Below are 20714 nucleotides of genomic sequence, written 5' to 3'. Positions count from 1 at the left end.
CCAGCATGAGAGATCCCAGCTAAAACCAGCATGAATTTAATCTTGAATCACTTCAGGCAGCTCATTTAGGTGAAATTCACTGCTTTGCATGAGGCCAGAGTGAAGTCTATGAACCACTTATGTCTCACAATGATGAACCTAGCGCTTGCTGGTGGGTGGATTTCATCCTTTGTGAATCCCTTGAGAAATTTCCCAATAGGATATTAAACCACCTCCATGTTGTTCAGTGGGCAGAAGCCAGCATTGTCAGAGGTGCACTCAGCAAGGAGCACTTGCAATTTCCAGAGAGCACGAAAGAAAAAGTGTGGAAAACGGAACTGTGCAATAAGCCCATTCACAAAGCTGTTCCTCTTCCCTTTTTTCCCCCTTTTTGAACCATCCTCCTTCCCCAGTTCTTAGAAGGTGCAGTTTGAAAGCTGAGGCTGATCCTAATCATCTAATTAAAATGAAGAATTTCAAAGCACATCAAGATGGAAAAAAAGCAATAGTCTCAAGACTTTTGAGATGTAAGTAAGTGAGATGCATATGACACAGCTGAGCTGTCTGAATTCAGTGAGACAGAGCAGAGTGTGGTATTGACCCTGACTGGGATCTTGCAGTACAGATGTGTCACCCAGGCCATGCTGGTCACTATGGCATTTTAGCTGGCCCAGCCTGAAGGCTGCTGCTGGTCCAGGGATGGGTTTCAGGTAAGCAAAAAGCCCCTATTTCATGGGACATCTCTCAACGGGTACTAGCTACGTTACTTTTAATGTGACAAAAACAGGAAGGGAAGATGTAGGTTCTGCAAAACCTAGTTAAGAATGGTTCTGGATGGATGTCTTGATGTTGCACCGGTTAACCAGACTTGGGATAGCTTTGGCACATCCCTGCACTTCTCACCTGCACTCAAATGAGTGTTGGGAATAACTGGGCTTAGCCAAATAGGAGGGAGGAATGAATTACACAGGTCTGAGTCAGAACAGTGCTGAAGACTAAAACTCACTGCTATTATTACGCTCTCATGAGTGTAAGCATTAAGGAGAGCAGCACAATAGGAGCTTGCATACACAAGCTGTCACCGAGACTCTTCCAGTCAAACTGATTGTCAGAGGGAGACTAAAAGCACAAACGTGTGGCACTTGAGAAGTCAGCAAGTGTCATTGCAGGGAGCAACAATCACTGCAAGCTCAAGCAGCCTGAAACAATCCCTGCAGCACAAGGCTGGGAAAGCACCTCTTTGCTCTGTGGCTTGTGACAGGCTATATTGCACCTGAAATCCTTCAAGGGCTTTATTGGAGCTATTCTTTGCACTAAGACTTGCTGTGCACAAGCCACTCTGCACAAAAAGAGGGGTTATATTTAACTTGGTTATAAATGTGAATGGACAAACACTCTTTAGTCAGCAACTGGCTGAGGTTGCAACCCAGTACCTGCAGATAAGAGATTACAGGACCCTTCCTGGGGATCCAAATCAGATCCCAGGCAGAGAGAGATGAATTCTGCTATTAACTTCAATAACAGCAGGATCCTATTCAGCACAGAAATCACGTTGGGACAATATTTTATCTAGTGCCACAGGGTATTGTTCAGTGTGAAGCTAAATGCACTTGGGGAATTTCATATTGAGTGCCATAGCTCTTTTTGCATTTTAAAGACCTAATACTTGACTTGCAAAGCAGCTCAGCCTCTGACAAATGTCACCTCGTCATAAAAGTACTTGGTATTTTCCTTCTCAGTGGTTTAGCAAAGGATCAGGCCCTGAAGCAGTGCAGTTCAGAGGCCTGCAGCATCCTCACCGCTTCTTCAACTCCACACAAGAGGAGCAGCCCAATGATTCCAGAGACATCAGCTCCTGCTGCAGGTGAACAAGGCACAACAGAACAGGAGGGACACCATCACTGCTGATATTGGGAATGGATCACCTACTTACTTGTCCTGCCCATCACAGGGCTGTCCTGAGATGCTGTGGCTTGACCACCAGCCTGTTCTCAGTGAAGGCAGCTGGTGTTAAATAGCTTTATACTGGCAGAAGAACATTGCAGGCTGTATGAAGCAGACAAACTCATTTGCCCAGAGCCTCAGCAGGGAAGGAGCTTTTTGGCTTAACAGAGTACATGGTACCTGTCAGCTCTGAACACCCACTCTGTTCTTCCCCCAGGCCCCTAACAAATGACATCCCCAGTAATCAAGTGAATGTGATTAGCAGTTTTATGGCTGATAAATTATAACCACTATTCTTAATGAGCAGAGACTCAATGAGATGAGGTTAACATACCAAATAAATGTTATTTGCTCCACTTCAGAATAACCCAAGGTGAAACCCCAGCACTGGGAGATACTGAGCCCACAGTACAGCCACACCAGAGCTATTGATGATGAAACATTTGTTAGCATGCAAACCATTAGGAGACCTGTCACTGAATACCTGAAATCCCCAAGACACAGTGACTTGAATCATCTCCAATAACAGACCACATCTGATCACTGCAGGCACCACGGATTTGCTATATCCAGGCCATGTTCCATTACCTACCTGCTTGATTTTACTTCAGCTTGATCACTGGGGTATAGCTGAGGGAATGACTGAGGGTTGTATTGGGTTAGCTGTGTAACCTGCACCAGCTATTCCTTCAGCCTTCACGGATGGGAGCAGGGCTGGGGAAGAGTCCTTGCCAAAACCCCAAGTGCATTAATACCCTCTCTTAGCCCTGATCCACTTTAACTTCAGGTCTTCACAGCACTAAACTCTTCTGTTTTGTACTGGAGTAATACATTAGCTGCTTCAGCCCATTTTAAGTGTCCCTGTTTTAGCATGATGGAGAGAAACTAAAGTCACATCCACTGTTAAAGTTAAGGTCATGCAAGGAACCTCTATGGCTCAACACAGTTGTAGCATCCCAAATTAAATATGCCTGGTAGGTTTTCCATGTTTCCTGCAGCACATATTCCTCCCAGTCCTGTATATCCATTCCCAGGGGAGCAGCAAGGCTCACTTTCTCTCTGCAATGGATAATAAAGCCAAGCCATGCAGCACCACTGCCAAATGTGCACAGAAAACATGGCAGGAGAGCAAGGAGGAGCAGGCATCCCCATCATCTATCCCAGCAGTTCCCTTTGTGATATGTTACATGTTAAGAACAGCAGATGACAAGTCTTGCACACAGCAAGCCTCACCACAGCAGCATTATGCTGCTATCAGTTATCTCCTCCACCCTGAGGAACAACTGCCATTAGTATGGGGTGGGAGGCACCACAGCTGATGCTGCAGCAGTGATGCTAAGACCCACGTCCTGCTTGGTGGCTCTCTTGGTTCTATGGATCATTTCCCTACAGAAAGGAACAGGTTTTGGGTCCAGAACCAGTGTTTGTCCACAGTTGTGTGATTTCAAAGCTTCTTACTGGAGTTTGGAAGCTTGGGTAGTTTCCTTCCCTCCTTGATTTTACCCAGCACTGAAAGCAGAAGCAATGGGGAGTCCTGCCCAGGCCACTTTAGAGGATCTCTTATCAATGGGATCCAAGCATCACAAATTAGAGTGGCAGTCCCCTAAGGAACAGGCAGACACCTTTTCATTCCCTGGACGCTGATGCTTGCCTGGACCTGCCATTCAAGATCTATATAACAGTGTGCGATTTACACTTCACCGTACAGGTGCCTTTTCAATCAATGGGAGAATCAGAATTCTGCCTTACAAAGCATAAAAAGCACAGAGAAACAGAGGGAAGAAGGACCTCGTGGAGTAATTGATTTGCATTCTTCCTTGCTTGGAAACAGGGTGATGTGATTGCCTGGGTACATGCAGGCAGCTGCTTGGCTGCTGGGCAGTGCTGGCACTTTAGAATAGCAAAACCCCAAACCCAGTGGCCATTCCTTTGCTTCCTGCACCAGATCTTTCACTCCTTAAGCTGCCTTTTGGTGGCAAAGGCAGTAGACCCTTCACTTGTTCATAGTGCAGCATTCAGGACCCTGAGCCAGCAAAAAAAGTGCCTGCTCCTCCCATAACCAAGAGAGGAAGCAATTTCTTTGTGAGTTGGCTTTAATGCAATTATCTCTGGAAGAAAGGAGTTGCAAATAGGATTAGGTTGTCATGCTCAATGTATGGCAGCAATTGTCAGCATGCCCAGATCCTCTGCAGCAGCTTTTGGCAGCTGCTGTCAAGAAAACATCTGCTGGTATGGAAGGGGTGAAACAAAGCTCTTGTCTCCACATCACCACAGGGGCTCCGCTAGCTCATCATCCCTGTTTGCCCATCCCTGTGCTGCAGCCAGGGCTGGCAGGGGGATACAGCTCTGCTCACATCTGCTGTGGCGAGACTCAGTGCCATGAGGACACAAATAACCAGCTTGGAGCTTTCTCCACAAGAAGATAGGTCCTGGCCCATTGCAGTCACACAGTGGGTGAGCTCTTTACCAAGAGACTTCCAACTGAACACCTGGCTAGCAGAAAGCATGTAAAACCTCACTAAATCAGGCAAAGAAAAGGTGCTGAGGAGCCAGGTAGGGTGAACTGGCAGCAAGCACACACAGGTTCGCAGTTTGCATGTGCTGATGCTTGGATCTTTGCCGTGAAAGCTAAAACCACCATGGAAAATGAGGTGGCAGGAGGAAAAACAGGCATCACCAAGCTTTGGAGCAAGGACAGGGAACCCCTTCACTGGGTCCCATCTCTTTCAGAGTAGCATAAGAGGCTCCCAGCCTATCTTGCTGCTCTGACTGGAGACACAGCCCAATAGTTTGGGAACTGCCATTCCCAGCCTCCTACCCCAGCAGGGCTCAAACAAGGGTGGGGAAGCAGCATGTGCAGGCCAAAGTTCTCTGCCTTTTAGCTACGTATTGCTCCCCGCCTTGTAAGTGGTTTCTATTTGTTTTAACACTTTCCTCTTCCATCTCCTGCATTTTATCTGCTACTTTAAATCTTTGTTAGTGAATAGGTTCTTAGTAGAATCATTAAGTTCCATTCAACTCATCCAAATGCAAACCATTAGCTTTATTTGTTGCTTAGTTTCCTTATCGGCATTGATGTTATCTGCCTGTTCCTGTTGTAAAATAGAAGTTTCCTTATTGGGGGGAAGAAAGCACACTGCTGAAGGCAGAGGTTCCTTGTGTTCTTATGCAGACGGAGAAGGATCCTTCCAGAAAGTGAGCGGGGATGAAACTGCACCAGAAACAGCTTCCTTACCCCAAATAAGTCTGCAAGAGGATGGGAACAAAGATGAGCAGCACTGAACTGCCGCCGTGGAGAAGCATGTTTGCCATCAGATCCCATTCTGAGAATTTACAGGCATAAAAAGCACTCAAATAGCTTAAGTTTAGGGGAATTTAACATTTTGTGTGAAAGCTGGCAGAACAGGGATTTTACCAATCTCTTTTGGCTGGGAAAAGCCTGATTCACACAAAATCACAGCCCTTGCTAAGTTTATGATCAGCCAGAAGAGAGCTGTGATTGCAGCAGTTACTAAGGGATGGCTTATTGCTGCAGGCTAAAGTCAAACCAAGGAATTGGGCTGTCTTTGAAGCAAGATTACAGGGTTTGCAACCCTAAGCCTGGCTCAGAGAGCTGCTGTGAAGCCAGGAACAGCAGCAGGATGAGCACAGCCTTGCTCCAGGATAGCACAAGCACATGGCAAGCTTTAGGGCTTAGCTCAGGGGACAGCACCAGTCCTCACAGGTCCTCTTCTCACCTGGTTTTAACTACTCATTACCATTACAGGGCTGCAAGCAAAGCAATTAACTCTGCTTCAGATCCACTGCTAAGCCTACAGCAAGATGAAGACCTAACCTCCACCTGCTGCTCTGTTTATTGAGGCTCCATGTGCTATGAGAAGGACTCTCAAAGGAGATGACTTCTGCATTACAGTTCACTAGAGCAGTCCTAGAGAGTCCATGAACAAACTTAGATTAATCAGTTTAGATGAGACTGACAGTACAGAGCAGCAGGGCCTGACCGGAAACAAATATGCTTTGAACATTTGATAGAGAAAACATGGAGCATACAGAGAGTTTAGTTCCTTGATGCCACTTGGCATCAAGAGTTGTACATACCAGCCCAGTCACAAGCTCTACCAGGTATAATGAGCACTAATAGCACTCAACCTGAATATTGATTGTCGCAGGCAGGATTATAAACCCTTTAATACATCTTTCAAGAGAGTATTTCTGAGTAATTACAAGATTCTTTAAGGAGTGCACAAAAACCACTCAATTCTGTAAGAACAAGTGTTCTGCCAGGGCAGAACTTGCAGGGCCAGCAGCAGAACTCAAAAAGAACCCTTACAACACCTTCCTGGCTCAGTACTGCTACAGCTCATCACAGACAACAGAAAGGACACAGTCATACCCACCACATTATGAAATATAAGGCTTTCCCCATCATCTATTCAATGAATATTCTCAGCTATACTCTTTCCCCAGCACCTCACTCATCAAACCGACATGAAACTCACCTCTTCCAGCAAGCCCAAAAAACACCTGACCCTTAATTGCTGCCTTATAAAGCCCCTCAGGTGGTTAAGGAGATTCAGGTGGGCCCCAAGTAATTTGCTGCTTCTGCATATAAAGAGGAGCTCAAGAGCCACCCCCTCATTCTGCTGCAAGGAAAGAACAGGAGAGAGGAAGGAAGGGTAAGGAAAGCCTGTGCTATTATTAAGTTTCTAGGGCAAGGCAATTCACTCTGTTAGAAGTTGTATGCTTCTGCACTGGCACTCGGTGAAGTGGTGTTTTTAGGGTAAGTCTGTAAATGCAAGGATTTTTCCCTGCCTTACACCTACAAGGGTAGGAACAGAGAAAATGAACAGAAAACAAGTTATAGAGCAATTATGTAGCTGAGTAAGGGCTCTGCAGAAATTCTTCAGGTCATAATGTGATGCTTCATTTAGTGACCTTGTGTAGGGAAGGGTAGACTATTAGGGAGTCATAAGACAGATTTAAGCAGAGGGTTCAATGGGGCAGATAGATCCTCAGTAATTACTGAGCTGTGCTGCAGGATTTCTTATGTGTGGGTTTGTGATACTGGAAATGGCAGCTGAAGCATATTTAAAGTGAAGTAAAAGCAGGCCTGGCTCAGCTTCTTCACATGGGGGTTTGGGGAGAGCTGTTCCTTGTGGCTTTTTCAGGCTTTTCTCAGTGAAAAAGCTGAAACTGAAATGTGTAGGAAAAGCAGGCTGAAGGGGCAGTGTGTGGCTGTGTGCTCTATTCATGCCCTTATTGCTCCTGGCAGATTCTAGGATGCTGTTGAAGGCTTCCTGGCATGGTGAGCTTGCCTTTCATGCTTGCAGAGTTTGATCCTTCTTCTAATTGAATTGGTTTTTACTTATATTGAGCATAAATCTTGCTGTGCCCCCAGTGGATATAAGCAGGTCATTGGCTTTCTCCCTTCCATTTGTCACCTCTTTAGTGCAAGGGCAGATGCTGTCCCAGTATACTTCCTCCTTGTGAGGTGCCCCTCTGGGGGCCTGATGCTGAAGAAATAAGGGTGAGGATGCTGGATGAGTTCATGTCCTCCCTGTTGCCAAAGTTTGGGCTAATAAGATCTGCAGTCAGAAAATGGAAGGCATGTTGTCCTCAAGTCTAATCTAATCTTTCTATGCTAACCAAAGGAGGTGGTTTTGGGGCTACGTGGTTCTCTTCCGATGCTTTTTGTAGCCTTTCTGTTGTTATAGAAGGCTTCTGTTCTCCATTTCAAGCTCCTTGTATATGAATTCAACAGGTTTCTCTGCTTCCTCTATTTCTGCCCCAAGGACAGGTAGGGTTATTGAGGCAAGCTGATTTATTGGTGCTTTGTACAGTGAGGGCTTCATGTTCCACAAGGGTCCTGGGCTGAGAGGGATGTGCAGGAGAGCTGATGTCCTCAAATGCACTTGGGGTTTCTAGCAGCTGATGGAGCTTTGTTGTTTCTTTGTAATACTGCTCACTGAAGGCGTTGGAAAAACACGACAGATCCCTGATGGCTTGTTTCAAAGCAAGAAATGCATAAATGCCAATTTAGGGGAATAATTGGAAAAATAAATACAAATTAAGCTTGTTTCCTTTTCATTTAGATTTCAGTACTCAACTCCCACTTTCATCTCTTCAAAGCTTAGTTTCCAAGCCACTTTTTGCTGGGGAAAAAAAGAGAATTTAAACTCCATGCATGTAAGAGAAACCACGGCATGTTGCCTGTATGTTGATGAGCACCTCTCAAATATTTATGCTTTGGATTTGGCTCATTGAACTTCTCTAAACAGGGGTTCTTGTCCCAGCCCTTGAAGCTGGGCAAACCTGATGGATGCATTCAAAAGGGAGCAGAAGGAATGTCTTTTTGCATTAAGATTTTAAGAGTTTCCATTTTTTTCCCCCAAAGAGCACTGCAGACTGAGATTTCCTGTTCTTTTATGCGAGAAATGAGCAATTTGAAGAATATTTGTAAACCAATAACCTTTTTATTATTTGAGAGCTTATTCTGCACCTGTAACCAATGTGGCTTACTTTTAGGTTAGATTTAAAGAAGAAATTCTTTACTGTGAGAGCGGTGAGGCATTGGAACAGGCTGTGCAAGCTTCATCCCTGGCAGTGTTCAAGGCCAGGCTGGATGGGGCTTGAAGCAACCTGCTCTAGTGGAAGATGTCCTTGCACATGGCAGGGGGGTGGAACTGCAGGAGCTTTAAGGTCTTTCCAACCCAAACCATTCCATGATTTACCTGCTTATGCCACAGTCATGAGCATTTTGAATGTGCCCTGTTGCTTCAGCAGGCTATGTCTAATTGTGTCTAGGTGCTATGGAAATGTGTATATATAGTGCTATTGATGGATGGATGGATTTGTGCTTGCTTCCTGGTATAAATTAGCTTTTCCAACCTCATTGCAGGTTGGATATAAACACATTCTGGGTGTGTGTTTTCCAGCACTGTCAGTAAACTCCAGAGGGATCATTATTTTTCCTTTATAATTATAGTCAACTGAGGTTGGAGTGGGTCAAAGCTGTGTTGAAACCACTTGATAGGTGAGGGAAGCTCGACAGCCCTGTGACTGCATCCATCTTAGCAAGTAATCCCTGCTCCACCCCAGGCACCTCATGAAAGCCTCCACCAGTGGTACCCTGCACTCAGAGCATGACTTTGCAGCTGCAAAATCTGGGTCTGAGTGGGGATGATTAAGAATTAGGGATAAAAGAGAGGAAAAATGACTTGGAGCTCTCAGATGTGATACATGGGTAGGGAAAAACAGTCTGCAAATTCCTTGGCTGAATCCAGTGCAGTGGCAAGGTCTGTGCTGGTGCATGTGTTTGCTTTCAGAACTAAGTGGTGTGCTGCAAATAAACCATGCAGCCATTAGGGCTTTTTCCATCACCCTAATGGAAACAGCTGATTAGGAAGCTTTTTTAGGAGAGTGAGAAGGAAATGCTGTGCAATGGCCTGACCTAAGCAGCTGGAATAGATGATGACAGGCCAGTGGAGGATCTGCATATGATGCTCTTGGGAATGCTTCTTAAAGCTATGCAAGCTTCCCACTTCTCAGGATTGCTGGCTGTGATGGAAGACAGAGCAAAGGTGGTGGTTTAAGGCTTATAGACCCGTTTTGATTATGCATTTACTTTGTAGGCAAGCTCCTTAAAAGTTCCCCCAGCAAGGGGGCATGAACTTCTGTCTCTGTATCCTGATACTTGGTGATGGCTGTTTACTGCCCTGCAAGGAGAGGGGTTGATGCCAGCCTAGTTTCTTGAGTCCTTTGGTGTTAAAGTAACTGCAGTTGCTATGTGAGTCTGTCAATATGGGACTGGATGTTCAGTCGAGTGCTTTTAGCCCTCTACTGTGACAAAGCCTTGGGAGACAAGATAAACAAAACCAGGGTACTCAAAGCAAGATCTTTATTTCAGCTACTTTTCCAAACAGCTGTGGGTGGGTGAGGTACAGCAGTGAAGCAGTTTGCCTTAGCAAGAACTTGTCATGTATGCTTCATACGAATGGCCTGGGATGCAAGCTGGGAAAGGAGGAACTGGGGGACATGGTGTTTCTTGCTCCTGCATGGACCTTTTGACTGTTATGTCAGTCCTTTTTTAGGAGGAAAGCAACTAAATGGCCTAAAATATCACTGCTGCAGGAAAGCACGTTTTTTCTTTCCAGTTCTATTTTCCAGAAGTGAGGCTGTTGTAAGGTGGGAATTTTCAGACATGAGCATGGCCTCAAATTCCAGCTTGGCAATGAGCACTCTGAAATTGGATTTAAGGCAGGGCCTAGAGTTTCCCTTAAAATGGGAAATGCCCACATTCCCAGGCATCTTGTATGCTCTTGTGTATTGGTAGAAGTACAGAAGTCTAGCAAACGATGTCCCTTAGAAAAAGCTTTGCCAGATTGCTATGCTGTTACTTATTCACTCCTAGCATTATGCTCTCAGAATATTACATGAAAAGGAACAAAAATGTAACTTGGGGTAAATGCACTGTGCAAGATAATGTTCTTAACACTGGTGAGTTCTTGCCTACCTGAGTGGAGCAGACCTGGTGTAGGTGCTTATCAGCAATGCTGCACACTGCAAAGATACTTGAGCATTGTTGTATGAGTAGCAACATCCCTTAACCAGCACCCAAGTAACGGGTGTCTGAGGAGGATCCTTAGATATAGTTAAAATGTCTTCTCTAAAGCAGAGCAAAGTTGAAGTTTTGCTACTAATTTAGCAAACTCTTTGGGGATGTTACTGGGGACCTGTATAGGGCTGCAGAACCGGGGCCTTCTGCATGTGTCTTCCCCAGGGTACGTAAGGCACTGTCAGTACTTGCATCACCTTGAAACAGTCACCTCCATCCATACACGTGTCCCTGGCATGGACAGACAACCCTAAAGCAGGCCAGGAGGTCTGTGGGCATTCCAAGTGGAACTAGACATATGGGCTTCTAAGAGGGAAGACACTAATGTATCTGCCAAAGCTTTGAGCCTAATGCTGATGAATGGCTACTCTACAGCTGGCTTGATTAAATAGCCATTGAAGGTAATGTAAACATCAGACTCCTCACTATAGATGGCATTTTCTCTCTCCCGCTTGAACATCCTCACCCAGACCTCATCTCCTTCCTGCAGGTCCAGCATCAGGCTCTGGCTCTGCATGATGCTCCGGTCGCTGGGCTGGGCATAGAGGATGGCCACCTCTTTCTCATTCTTCATCAAGTGCAGGTAGGTCTCCTTGAAGTTCCAGGTGTGGACATTGAGGCTGAAGTAGTAGATTCCTGCCACGTAGCAGAAGAACTTCCCCGAGAACATGTTGAAGTGCTTGTAGAGGTTCACAAACTCGGTGTCAAAAACGACTTGCTGGAAGTAGTCTGAGCTGTGAAGGGGTTTTCTCCGACCCACTGAGAATGCAGCATAGAGCTGCTTGCAGGAATGACCTTGTGGGCCAGGCTGGCCTTTCTGTCCTTTCCTTCCATTAAAGCCACGTAGCCCTCTTTCTCCTTCCTTCCCAACTGGTCCAGGGTACCCTTTTTCTCCCATTTCTCCCTTCTCACCTGCAAGCATGAAGGAAAACCTAGTCAAACGCAAGCATGTGAAGTCCAAGTTGCAAATACATACATCCTGCTGGAGGCAAACAGCAAAGCAGCTCCTAAAACACTGTTTATCCAGCGCAGATATCTGGAAACATTGGTCAGACACCAGCACTTTCCTGTTTCTTGAAAGGATAAAAACGCCAGGGGAAGGCTTGGCTCCACTGAGCTGTGTCAGTGTTCAGTAGCAGAACTTCATGCCCTGACCAGATGGGTTACATGAAGCCAGTGTTCATGACCCCAGCTGCTTAGTGCAGGGTTTATAGCATTAAGTCATTGATTTTTTTGAGCTCGGAATTGGGCCTGGTCAAGGTGGTTGGCTTTGTCTGATCTGTGTGCTCCCACTCACAGGATTCCTGGCACATCTCCCATTTTGTATAGATGATGTTTGTTTGTCTGCCTCAGTGAGATACAAAATATGCAGAGGAAAAAGTGAGTGAGCATCTTTCCTAGTTTCTAAGTCTACTGTTTAGTAATTCCATGATGACCTTTGTAAATGTGTTTTAGTGAGCTGAGCTTCAGTGATTCTGGTTTTTTTATTGTGGATTAGAACCTTTTGCCAACTCTTCTGCTTGCACGCATTTACAGCCTGGGTAAATAAAGTGGATGAGTTTTTTGGTGTAGGGAGGAGCAGAGCATACAAAATGAGGGTGAGCAAGTAAGATGCAGGATGTTATCCCAGTAGTCAGCTCTACCCACCTTTGAGGATGGTGATGTCTATAGTGGGCTGGACTTTGGGTACCGAATAGGCAGGGTCACTGCTCATCCTTGTGTATCGTGAGGAGATGATGGAGATGGGCTGCTCTGAAGGCCCACAGCATCTCACACATGACAGGCGCCGTGGTTCTCCTCTTGGAAGACCCTTTTCCAGCGCAGCACCGACATTCACAGTGGACACCAAGAACAGGAGAAGCACAGGGCTCATCTTCAGCAGAGCCAGCTGGACCAGGCAAAGGAATAGACGTTATTAACACAGTGATTCAGATCAGAGCTTCTGATGGGCCATCTGTTAATGCTACCACAGGGTGCAATTCTTCTGATTAATTATTAGCTTACCCTGTAGTGGCACCAGGAGACACCAGGTAGGAAGGGGGCCCCACTGTGTAGTGTTTACAAGCAATGGAGAAGGTAATCCCTGCCTCTCATTACCTGCAGTTGAAATACCCGACAAGGGAGGCCAGGTAAACAAAAGGGGAAAACCAAACCCCAACCTGGTGATATCAGAAGCTAAGGCTGAGATGCTTGGAGCTGTCATAGCGAGCTCTGCTCAAGGCATGCTCGCTGCCCGGCTGCTCTTGGGCCAGCCCTTGTAAAAGGTTCTGTTGGTTATTACGTCACCATCCTGAAAAACTCAATCACATGCAGAAAATGGATCTTTATTTCAATATTGAGCCTAAACATGTTGGTTTGGTTTGGTTTGGGGTTCTTTGAGGGAAAATCTGGAGGGAAATGAAACTAAAAGGATTCAAAAGCACTTCTCTTTAGCCTCTCACAGCTTCTTGTTGATAACCTCTTTCCAAGGTGACTTCACCAAGCAGTCTGTGGCTTTGTTCATACTCGTGTGGTCTTCCCATCAGATTTTGCTTACTTTTTCCCTTTTTATTATCCAGTGTTCAGAATGGAAACCCAAATAGCTGCAACAACCAGGTGAAACTCAGATTTGCTTTGCATAGACACTGGGTTTTGAGTTAATTTCACCTGCTACTGGTGAGCTCTGAAGGCCCTGAATACTGGGTGAAATGAACAGAAAGGAAACGTTTCAGGCTGTGCAAAGGAGGCGAGTTTTCTCTAGCTCTCCATCAGCCCCCTTCCTAGGGAGGGATTGGAGCAGGAGATTGGCAACTGCCCCCCTCATACCATGTGTAATTAGTGTCATTCTACTGATTGCAGCGGTGTTTCATAGGAGACCCATTTTGGACCAGTGCTTTTTTGGGTCTCATCCAAAGTCTGATTAGTCAGGTGGACTCTTGCTGACCTCAGGCTGGGAACAGCTTTTACAGCTCCTTTTCTACCCACTCTAATTCCTGGAATAGGTGAGGATGGCAGTAGCTAGATGTGACTTCAGAAATAGCTCGGTGAACACACGGGTCCCATCTGCAGAGGGTGGCAGGGCATCCTGTGCCTTGGAGCTCTGCATAGGCTTTGCTGGGCACAAAATGGACCCACTGAGTAAATATGAAAAGCAGGTGTCAGTGTAGGCAAGGTACTTGGATTGTAGCAGCATTCTTAGGAGACATTTTCTTCTAGTTCTTACCTGCCCTGTAAGACCTGTTATTCACACATTTTATTACTTGGTGTAATCCAGCTCCCTGGAAACCTGATGAATACTCATTAGCAGCAACATAACTACTTCCCTCCTGACAGCAGTGAAAGTTCTTTCATCAAATCTGTCATAACTTGAAATGATCTTTCTTATTCATAATGGTACCTCATTCTAGGTGCAAGTCTGAGGAGGAATCGATGTTCCTTTTATATCAGTGGTTAGGGCCTGAATTTCATTTTCATTAAGTCCTTTTTAATTTTCATTCCCTTCTTAAGCCAACTTTGCGCTACCAAACAGGAACAGAAATACACTGTAAGTCTAAATGGAGAGCAGGTCATAAATAACCAGTGACCAGAACAGAAAGTTTCCACTGCAAAGAGCTTTTGGGGTGTGCATGATGCTTCTGGGGTCTCCTCTGCAGTGATTTAAGTTTGTGCATGTACATAATGGTCTAAAGAAAACCCAAAGTTCACTCCGAGCTCCAGGCAATCAGGGACAATATATCCTCTTTGGGACTAAAAGCTATTTAATCCTCAGGAGAGTGGGTAGTCAATAACCTGGGGATAAAGTACAGGGCAATTGATTACATTATCAGAACATTAAAACCGGAGGATGTAATTGCTCATAATACCTTCATGAAGGAGAAAGAGCATTCATTAAGAGGGGTATTCATCATGGGCAGAAGGGAAAAGGATTCATAAATATGAAGAAATTACATTTTTATAGGCCATTATTCTCCCTTTGACTTTCCTGTTTTTAGAAGAGACTTAACGGGGAAGGGGGAGGAAGTCTGGGTGAAAAATCAGTGTCAGATTGCACGCATTTCGCACTACAGTAATGCAAGTACCCATTGAAGAAATTGTGGCCACTTGCATGGTTCATGAAGAGCAATTACTCAAGTTATTGGATAGGAAATGCATTTGGGCAGGGGGGAAGGCAAGTGATGCAACAACCCAATCCATTCACACCCGCACCACGTTTTCCTTCAACAGTTAGTGAAGTTAGTTCACTGATGTGGCAGAAATGTGGATTTGGTCGCAGTATCTGCAGTTGGGTAACCCCTTAATGATATATGTGAATAAGCAAGAGTTTCAGATGTGTAGTCTGCTCAGAATGGACAAAGGACAGGAGAAGCAGTAAAATAAGAGGTGGAGAGAAAGGAGTCCAAAAGGACTGCAAGAAAGGAATGATGTATTCAGCAGTATGGGACTATGTTTGAAAGCCAGTACAAACCAGGGCATCAGGTGAAGGAGAACCTCAAAGCTGAGAAATTGAATGTGCCAGAGGAAAGGAAACAAGATCTTGTCAGTGTGGAGAAAAGAATGATTTGAGCCAAATTTCAGAGGAGGAGCAAATATAACTCTAGTGGTGGTGAAGGCAAATCTGACGCTTTAAGACAAAAGATACAGAAAGGATGAAGCTCAGAATTTAAGATCTGTAAGGTAAAGCAAGAGGATGGCTTTAGCCATTTGACCTTGAAGATAATTATTGTGATCTTCTCTTGTCAAACACAGCAATGATGAAGTTGACTTCAGCTGCACAGGTTTATTGTTGGGAGCCAGCAAAAGAGCTGGGCTTTGCTGTGCTATGGCCATGACTCGCCAGGCAGAGGCTGGGCTGCTGCTTCTGCACATTGTTCAGATCCCCACACCAGAGGGACATCCATCCTTCTTCCCACCATGATCCAGCATGCTGGTGCCTGAAATGATGCATTAGTACTGCACTGGATGCCTCAAGGATACAAAACTGAATACATTCCTCTTGGTCATCCTTCATGGCACCTCTGTAGAACTGGACAGGAGCATTCTGAAAGCAGCTGGAGGTATAAATCATTGTCTTCCATAGAAGGGATCTGCAAATCACAACCTGCTTCAATTCGGGAATCTTGGTTTTCCTATCCAATAGGAAAACCTGGAGCTGCTGACAGCCATGCAGACATCCCAATGGCTGGGGGGAAAACTGGTCTCCTGTCTTTGAGAACTTTGCAGACTGTCAGTGTTTCACTCAAGGACAAGAAGAGGATCTCCAGCATTCCTCTCTCAAACCAGCTTTTCCAGCTCAGCTTCTTTGGCTCTGCTGTAGCTTGGGTTCATTTAGAAACAGCTGATTGACAATGGATGAGCTTGAAATGCTTCCAAAGCTTGGAGTGATATGTAGAAGCATGTAAAGTGTTTTGATGCTTCTGATGCTGCTTGGAGAATGCTTGTGAAGCAAAATGAACACACTGGTTGCAATCAGTAGTGTCAAGATGCATTACTCTTCCCATAATATCTGCAAGTGGAACCACGATGGTACCCAGCAACCAAGCGTGGATTTAATTTGATGCTAAGGAAATCCTGCATGTGCTAAAAGGGCAAATTGGTCTTTTGGGCAATATTTTGGCAAACAAAATGAGGATTTATCAATGATGAAATGAGATGCATAACCCTGATGAAAAGGCAGCTAATTTCAGTGTGTCTAGGTGATGAGGCTGGCTGGTGGTTGTGTTCATTATGACATTGGAATACATGTTGTTGTTGGAGAGGTGTTTAAACATAATGAAAGGCTGCTTTGACTGAAACCATCATTTAGCTAAAGCTTAAAAGCATCTGTTTGCTCTTTCTGTTCCTTTTTTCCCCTGTTCAAAATATTACCAAAAGGACTTGTTTGTTCAGGTACTTGTGTGGCCCAAAACAAGAAGGAAAGGCAAGTGAAAATAGCAGTCTTCTTGCATTAAAGTCAAGCACTCCTGTTTTTCAGACTCCTTTGAAAGGGGCATCTCTGTCTTTGAGTAATACAAACCCCATGCTGGCTGCTGTCTCAAAGTGCTGGTGAGGATGCAGCACCCAAGCCAGGGGCACTGTTGTCTACCACGCTCAATCCAAGGCACAACAGATGATTAAATACCATATATTTGCTCTGACCTTGAAGTACCCCAACTTAAATGTAATCCATCAAGCTTTTTATCTACACATTTTTCCCTGTTACGAATAACCTGCATCAAAAGTGTTGGTTTTCCAGTGACATTTGACCTTCCTGATGCCTGCCAGCTAAAAAAGCCAAACTCCTCCCATGCAGGGCTTTAGAGATGCCACAGCCCTTTGCTGGAGAAGGGCAGAAACCACTAGTTCTAGTTCAGGAGTTAAATGATGTGATTCTTTCTTCTTGTGTGTAACTTATTACAATATATATTCTTGACACTATTACAGCTGGAGAGAGCACCTTGATTGATTTTATTTGGCTCATGATTGAGTTCAATCTTATAGCTCGAGGTAGACAGCTTATGTATGAGGTGCATTTGCTCATGCAAAGCTTTTTAATCATTCTGTGTACCTGCAGGATTTTAACACTTTGCTATAAAGTAATTTATTTTGGCAGTAGAAGTGATAAGAAATCCTCATAATGTCTGCAAAACCAGCAACTTGCTCTGCACACAAGGGAAAATAAAGCAAAGCAAGAAGGCGAAGCTGGATCTAAAGCTTTCTGTATGGTGAGCAATGTGGAGTTTACAACCTGAACCTTCACCTTGGCCAAACCTTGTCTGGTCCATTCCACTGGAAGCAGCCCCTGTGGGATGTATAGGTCACGTCCAAGGTACAGACCTACCGTGATCTATCCTGCCTGTGTTTTCACTGGCTACAGTGGAACTGTGTCCTCGCCTTGCAGGGATGTTCAATAAATAAACCCCATTCATAACTGCGCTGAGCTCTCACGCTGCGATATTGGGAGTTCACGAGGCAGAAATTGCTCTTGGATCCCTGAGCTGCACTTTAAATTTCTGCTAGTGCTTTCCTCCTTCTTATTCCTAGGGCTGCACTGAGCAAAGCAGTCTATGACTACCCTTGCTTTAAATGCACGGTGCACAAGGCAACACCAGCCACTGCCCTTTCTAATCAGTGATAAATCTGGGCCTGAAAACCCAAGAGGGCAGTTAAGACTAAAACCATTTTTGCACCTCAGGGATGGAAAACACATGGATGTGTCAGCCACCTCGGCTTTGTTCCAGCCATGGAGAATGTTCTGGCTTTTTACCTTTTGTCTTCTTTCCAGCCTCATCCTCCTGACTGCTCCAGAGCTCCTTGATCAGCAGCAGCAGGAAATGAAGCATCGTTAGGGTTGGGTTTGTCTGGACTCAAACTTCCTCTTGGAAGTGACTTGCTTGGGATTTGTCTTAATTTCTTCCCCAGGAGGACCTAAAGTTTCTTTGAGCAATTTATTGTAGAAAGCCCAAAACACTGCAGGAGCCTGTGCATTTTCCAAGGTAAAGCTGTGGCAGCTCAGGGGTTCCTTTGCCCGGAGGGCAGCTCCTCTCTGACACTATTCCATAGGGATGCTTCACTCGAGCTGAGCATCAGGAGCCTGTCTGCAGCCATGAAGTGACTTCAGGGCTTGGAGACAAACGTATTTGGATGTCAAAAAGCTATGTGGTTTGAAAGTTTCCACTGTCTGTAGTGGTTTGCAGATGACCAATGTTAACGCCCTCTTGTCCATGGTGTTTATACAAGGCACTGAAGTGAAGAGGAGGGATGGAGAGTGCTGCCAGAGCCAGCCCTGGGTTGGTTGAGCCTTGCCAGATCTGAGCAGGGCAGGAATGGAGGCAAAGCCAGGATCTAGCCATGGAGAGGTCCAGGGTGTTTTTGCTGCATCCATATTTATAACGGCTCGGGTGCACTCTTGGTCAGTGAGTTTGTAGCTCCATTTCTAACTAGGTGCTTTGGTTTTTGTTTTCTGGTGCTTTTGTAGCGTGTGCCTGTTTCCAGTGTGGGTGAATTGCCCTCAATTCCTCTGTCCCCATGAGCAGCAGTGGCTCATGTGGTTACCACGTGCTGTCTCCAGCTGAGATTTCACCGATCAGGTATGGCAAAAGATAAGCATTCCAAGCAAACATCTCTTCCTATTACCAGCACATGCATGGACCTGGGGGTTGTATGGATTTAACGCAGTCCCCTGCAGACCCTGTGGGAGGAGAGGCTGTGCCTGTTTGGAAACAGGCACTGGGTACCTGCATCTTTGCATGGCACTGCCTTTCCTGGTGTGCGACAGGGGTTATCACGCTTAGAGCAAGGATGCTTGTTGGTTCCAAAGCAAACAACTCTCCTCTCTCCTTCTTATCCCTGCCTGCAATTCCAGTGCCAGGAACATGCCTGCAATGTCCTGGAAACGGCCCTGCTCTGGGCTGGGTGGCTCCTTGAAAGCAATCCCATCTCTGTGGCAAGCCCAGGCTGTGATTCAGCCCAGCGCTGCTGAGGCATAAAGGGTGTTACAGTAAGTCATTCCCAGGGCAGCTTCTCTGATAGAGCAGCTCACTCTGGCGAAGTGGATGGCTCCCAGCCCTCCTCACCCTTCCCAGAGGAAAAGCAGCTTTCCTCTGCAGCTTGCTGCTGTTGACTCAATCACTCCGGGAACTTGGATTTCTGTGTGCTGAAATAAGGCAGCAGAGATGCTCCTGCAGTGGGTCCTGTCCCAGCTGGCTGGATGGGAGCACCAGGACATGGGTGCTGGCAGCATCAGGATCATCCCATCCCGGCATCGCTGCAAACCCCTCAAGAAGCACATTGCAAAGGGCAATGATGAGGCTGGAGAAAGAGAATGCCCTCAAAGTCTCCCTGTCTGTGGAAGATGCCAGGAATTGGCACTTTCCTGCCCTGGGCTCCTGCAGCAGAAGAGGCACCATCCCCATCCCACTGCTCAGCCACAGCTACAAGCAAAATTGGACTAGGAGAAAGCACTCCAGAACGATGCTACGGGTGGTTAATGGAACAAGGGATGTCAGTAGGAACAAATCAAAGCCAGCTCAGCAATAACCTGGCCTTGCACCTTGCCTGCTGCAGGGAAGCACAAAAAGCAAGACAAAGCAGAGCACCTCTTTCTCTGACTCACCCAAGCAACCTGCTTCTGCAGGTGGGAACACTTTATCCCCTATAGCCATAGTATTTTCTCCCTCCAACTCCTTCAGACCCATTTAACCTACCTTGTGACTCAGAACCCCCGTCTCTTACTTTCCTTGCTGTTGCTTAGCAGGATGCATAATATGAAAGCTGCTGTTCATTCAGGTTCTTGACTTCCCAGTAGCTGCTGCAGCTTCCTAGCTGGAGTCCAAACGAAACACTGAAAGTCAGTCCTGCTCCTTACTGAAGCCCAGCAGCTGGGTTGTTTGTCAAAGCAGGGTTTGTTTTCTCTTGCTCCTTTGCTTGCATCAACTCGTGCTGGGCTCCTGTGCTTTTGTCCTGCTATAGCTTCCTCAGGACTCCCAGCCAGTCCGTCACGTTGCACCGTGCCTCTGACAAGGATGGAAACGAAGACCAAAAGGAATCTGTGAATAAAGAAATATGTATTGAGAAAAGCACAGCCCCAAAACCACATCCAGTGTTCCAGCCAAGAGGGAAAGCGCTGGGATCACATGGAAATAATTCTGCTTTGGGTGATTTCAGCAGCTTTCCAGGCAGGAGAAAAGAGAAACAAAAATATCAACTCCACACTAAAATCTCTGGCTTTTGTGCATGAGGTGCAAAGGTGGCAAAAGCCTCTTGAAGGGGCACAGTGATGGAGACTGCCCCTGCAGTGGTGCAGGGGGAAAGTGGAAGTGAGGATGGTGCAAGTCCCTGGCTCGGGGCACAGTAGCACTGCACCAGTGAGGGATGATTTCAGTGGCCACGCTTCCTTAGCTGACGCTGTACACTTGCTCCCACATTGGTGGCTTTATCTAAAACCAGGTTTGGGTTTTTCCCTGTTGTTGTTGGGTTTAGTGGGGTTTTTATTCCTTTTTTTCTGTTTTGCAAAGCCTCCCATTGACTGTAAAAGAGGAATTTAGAAGGGATGGGTACTCCATGCAGCATGAGCTCCAGCATCATCCCCGTGCTAAGATTGAAAGCGAAAAGCACTGCTTTGATTGCCCTAAGAACATCAGGAGGGGAAAGGTGTGATTTGTCCTCTTGCAGTGCCCTTCCCTGTTTCAGGTCACAGCTTAGTGCTTTAAATACTCCTCCC

General features: G+C 45.9%; 1 protein-coding gene and 1 long non-coding RNA gene across 2 annotated transcripts; one reads left to right on the top strand and one right to left on the bottom strand.

The window, feature by feature from the left end:
• The first annotated feature begins 7658 nt into the window (after positions 1-7658).
• LOC134163843 (uncharacterized) lies at positions 7659-18453 on the top strand. Its single transcript, XR_009964866.1, has 3 exons — positions 7659-7720; positions 11028-11120; positions 17778-18453. It is a non-coding gene; the product is annotated as an uncharacterized LOC134163843 (long non-coding RNA).
• C1QTNF8 (C1q and TNF related 8) lies at positions 9988-19978 on the bottom strand. Its single transcript, XM_062619027.1, has 3 exons — positions 19699-19978; positions 12185-12425; positions 9988-11449 (listed from the first exon to the last, which is right to left on the bottom strand). The coding sequence occupies exons 2-3, from the start codon at positions 12408-12410 to the stop codon at positions 10902-10904; spliced, it is 774 nt and encodes a 257-aa protein (XP_062475011.1). The 5' UTR covers positions 12411-12425; positions 19699-19978; the 3' UTR covers positions 9988-10901.
• Positions 19979-20714: the final 736 nt, after the last annotated feature.

Source organism: Pezoporus occidentalis, unplaced genomic scaffold, assembly GCF_034315485.1.
Source record: "Pezoporus occidentalis ecotype Australia unplaced genomic scaffold, CSIRO_AGI_Poc_V1 ctg208, whole genome shotgun sequence".
NCBI classification, from domain to species: domain Eukaryota; kingdom Metazoa; phylum Chordata; class Aves; order Psittaciformes; family Psittacidae; genus Pezoporus; species Pezoporus occidentalis.
Note: the sequence above shows the minus strand (reverse complement) of the source record. Positions and strands in the feature narration are given on the sequence as shown.

What these genes read in the sequence shown, in the direction of transcription:
- C1QTNF8 (XM_062619027.1), bottom strand. Translation starts at nt 12,410, where the DNA reads ATGAGCCCTGTGCTTCTCCTGTTCTTGGTGTCCACTGTGAATGTCGGT. An exon ending in AGACATCACCATCCTCAAAG is followed by an intron (nt 11,450 to 12,184) that starts GTGGGTAGAGCT and finishes TCATGCTTGCAG; the next exon opens with GTGAGAAGGGAGAAATGGGA.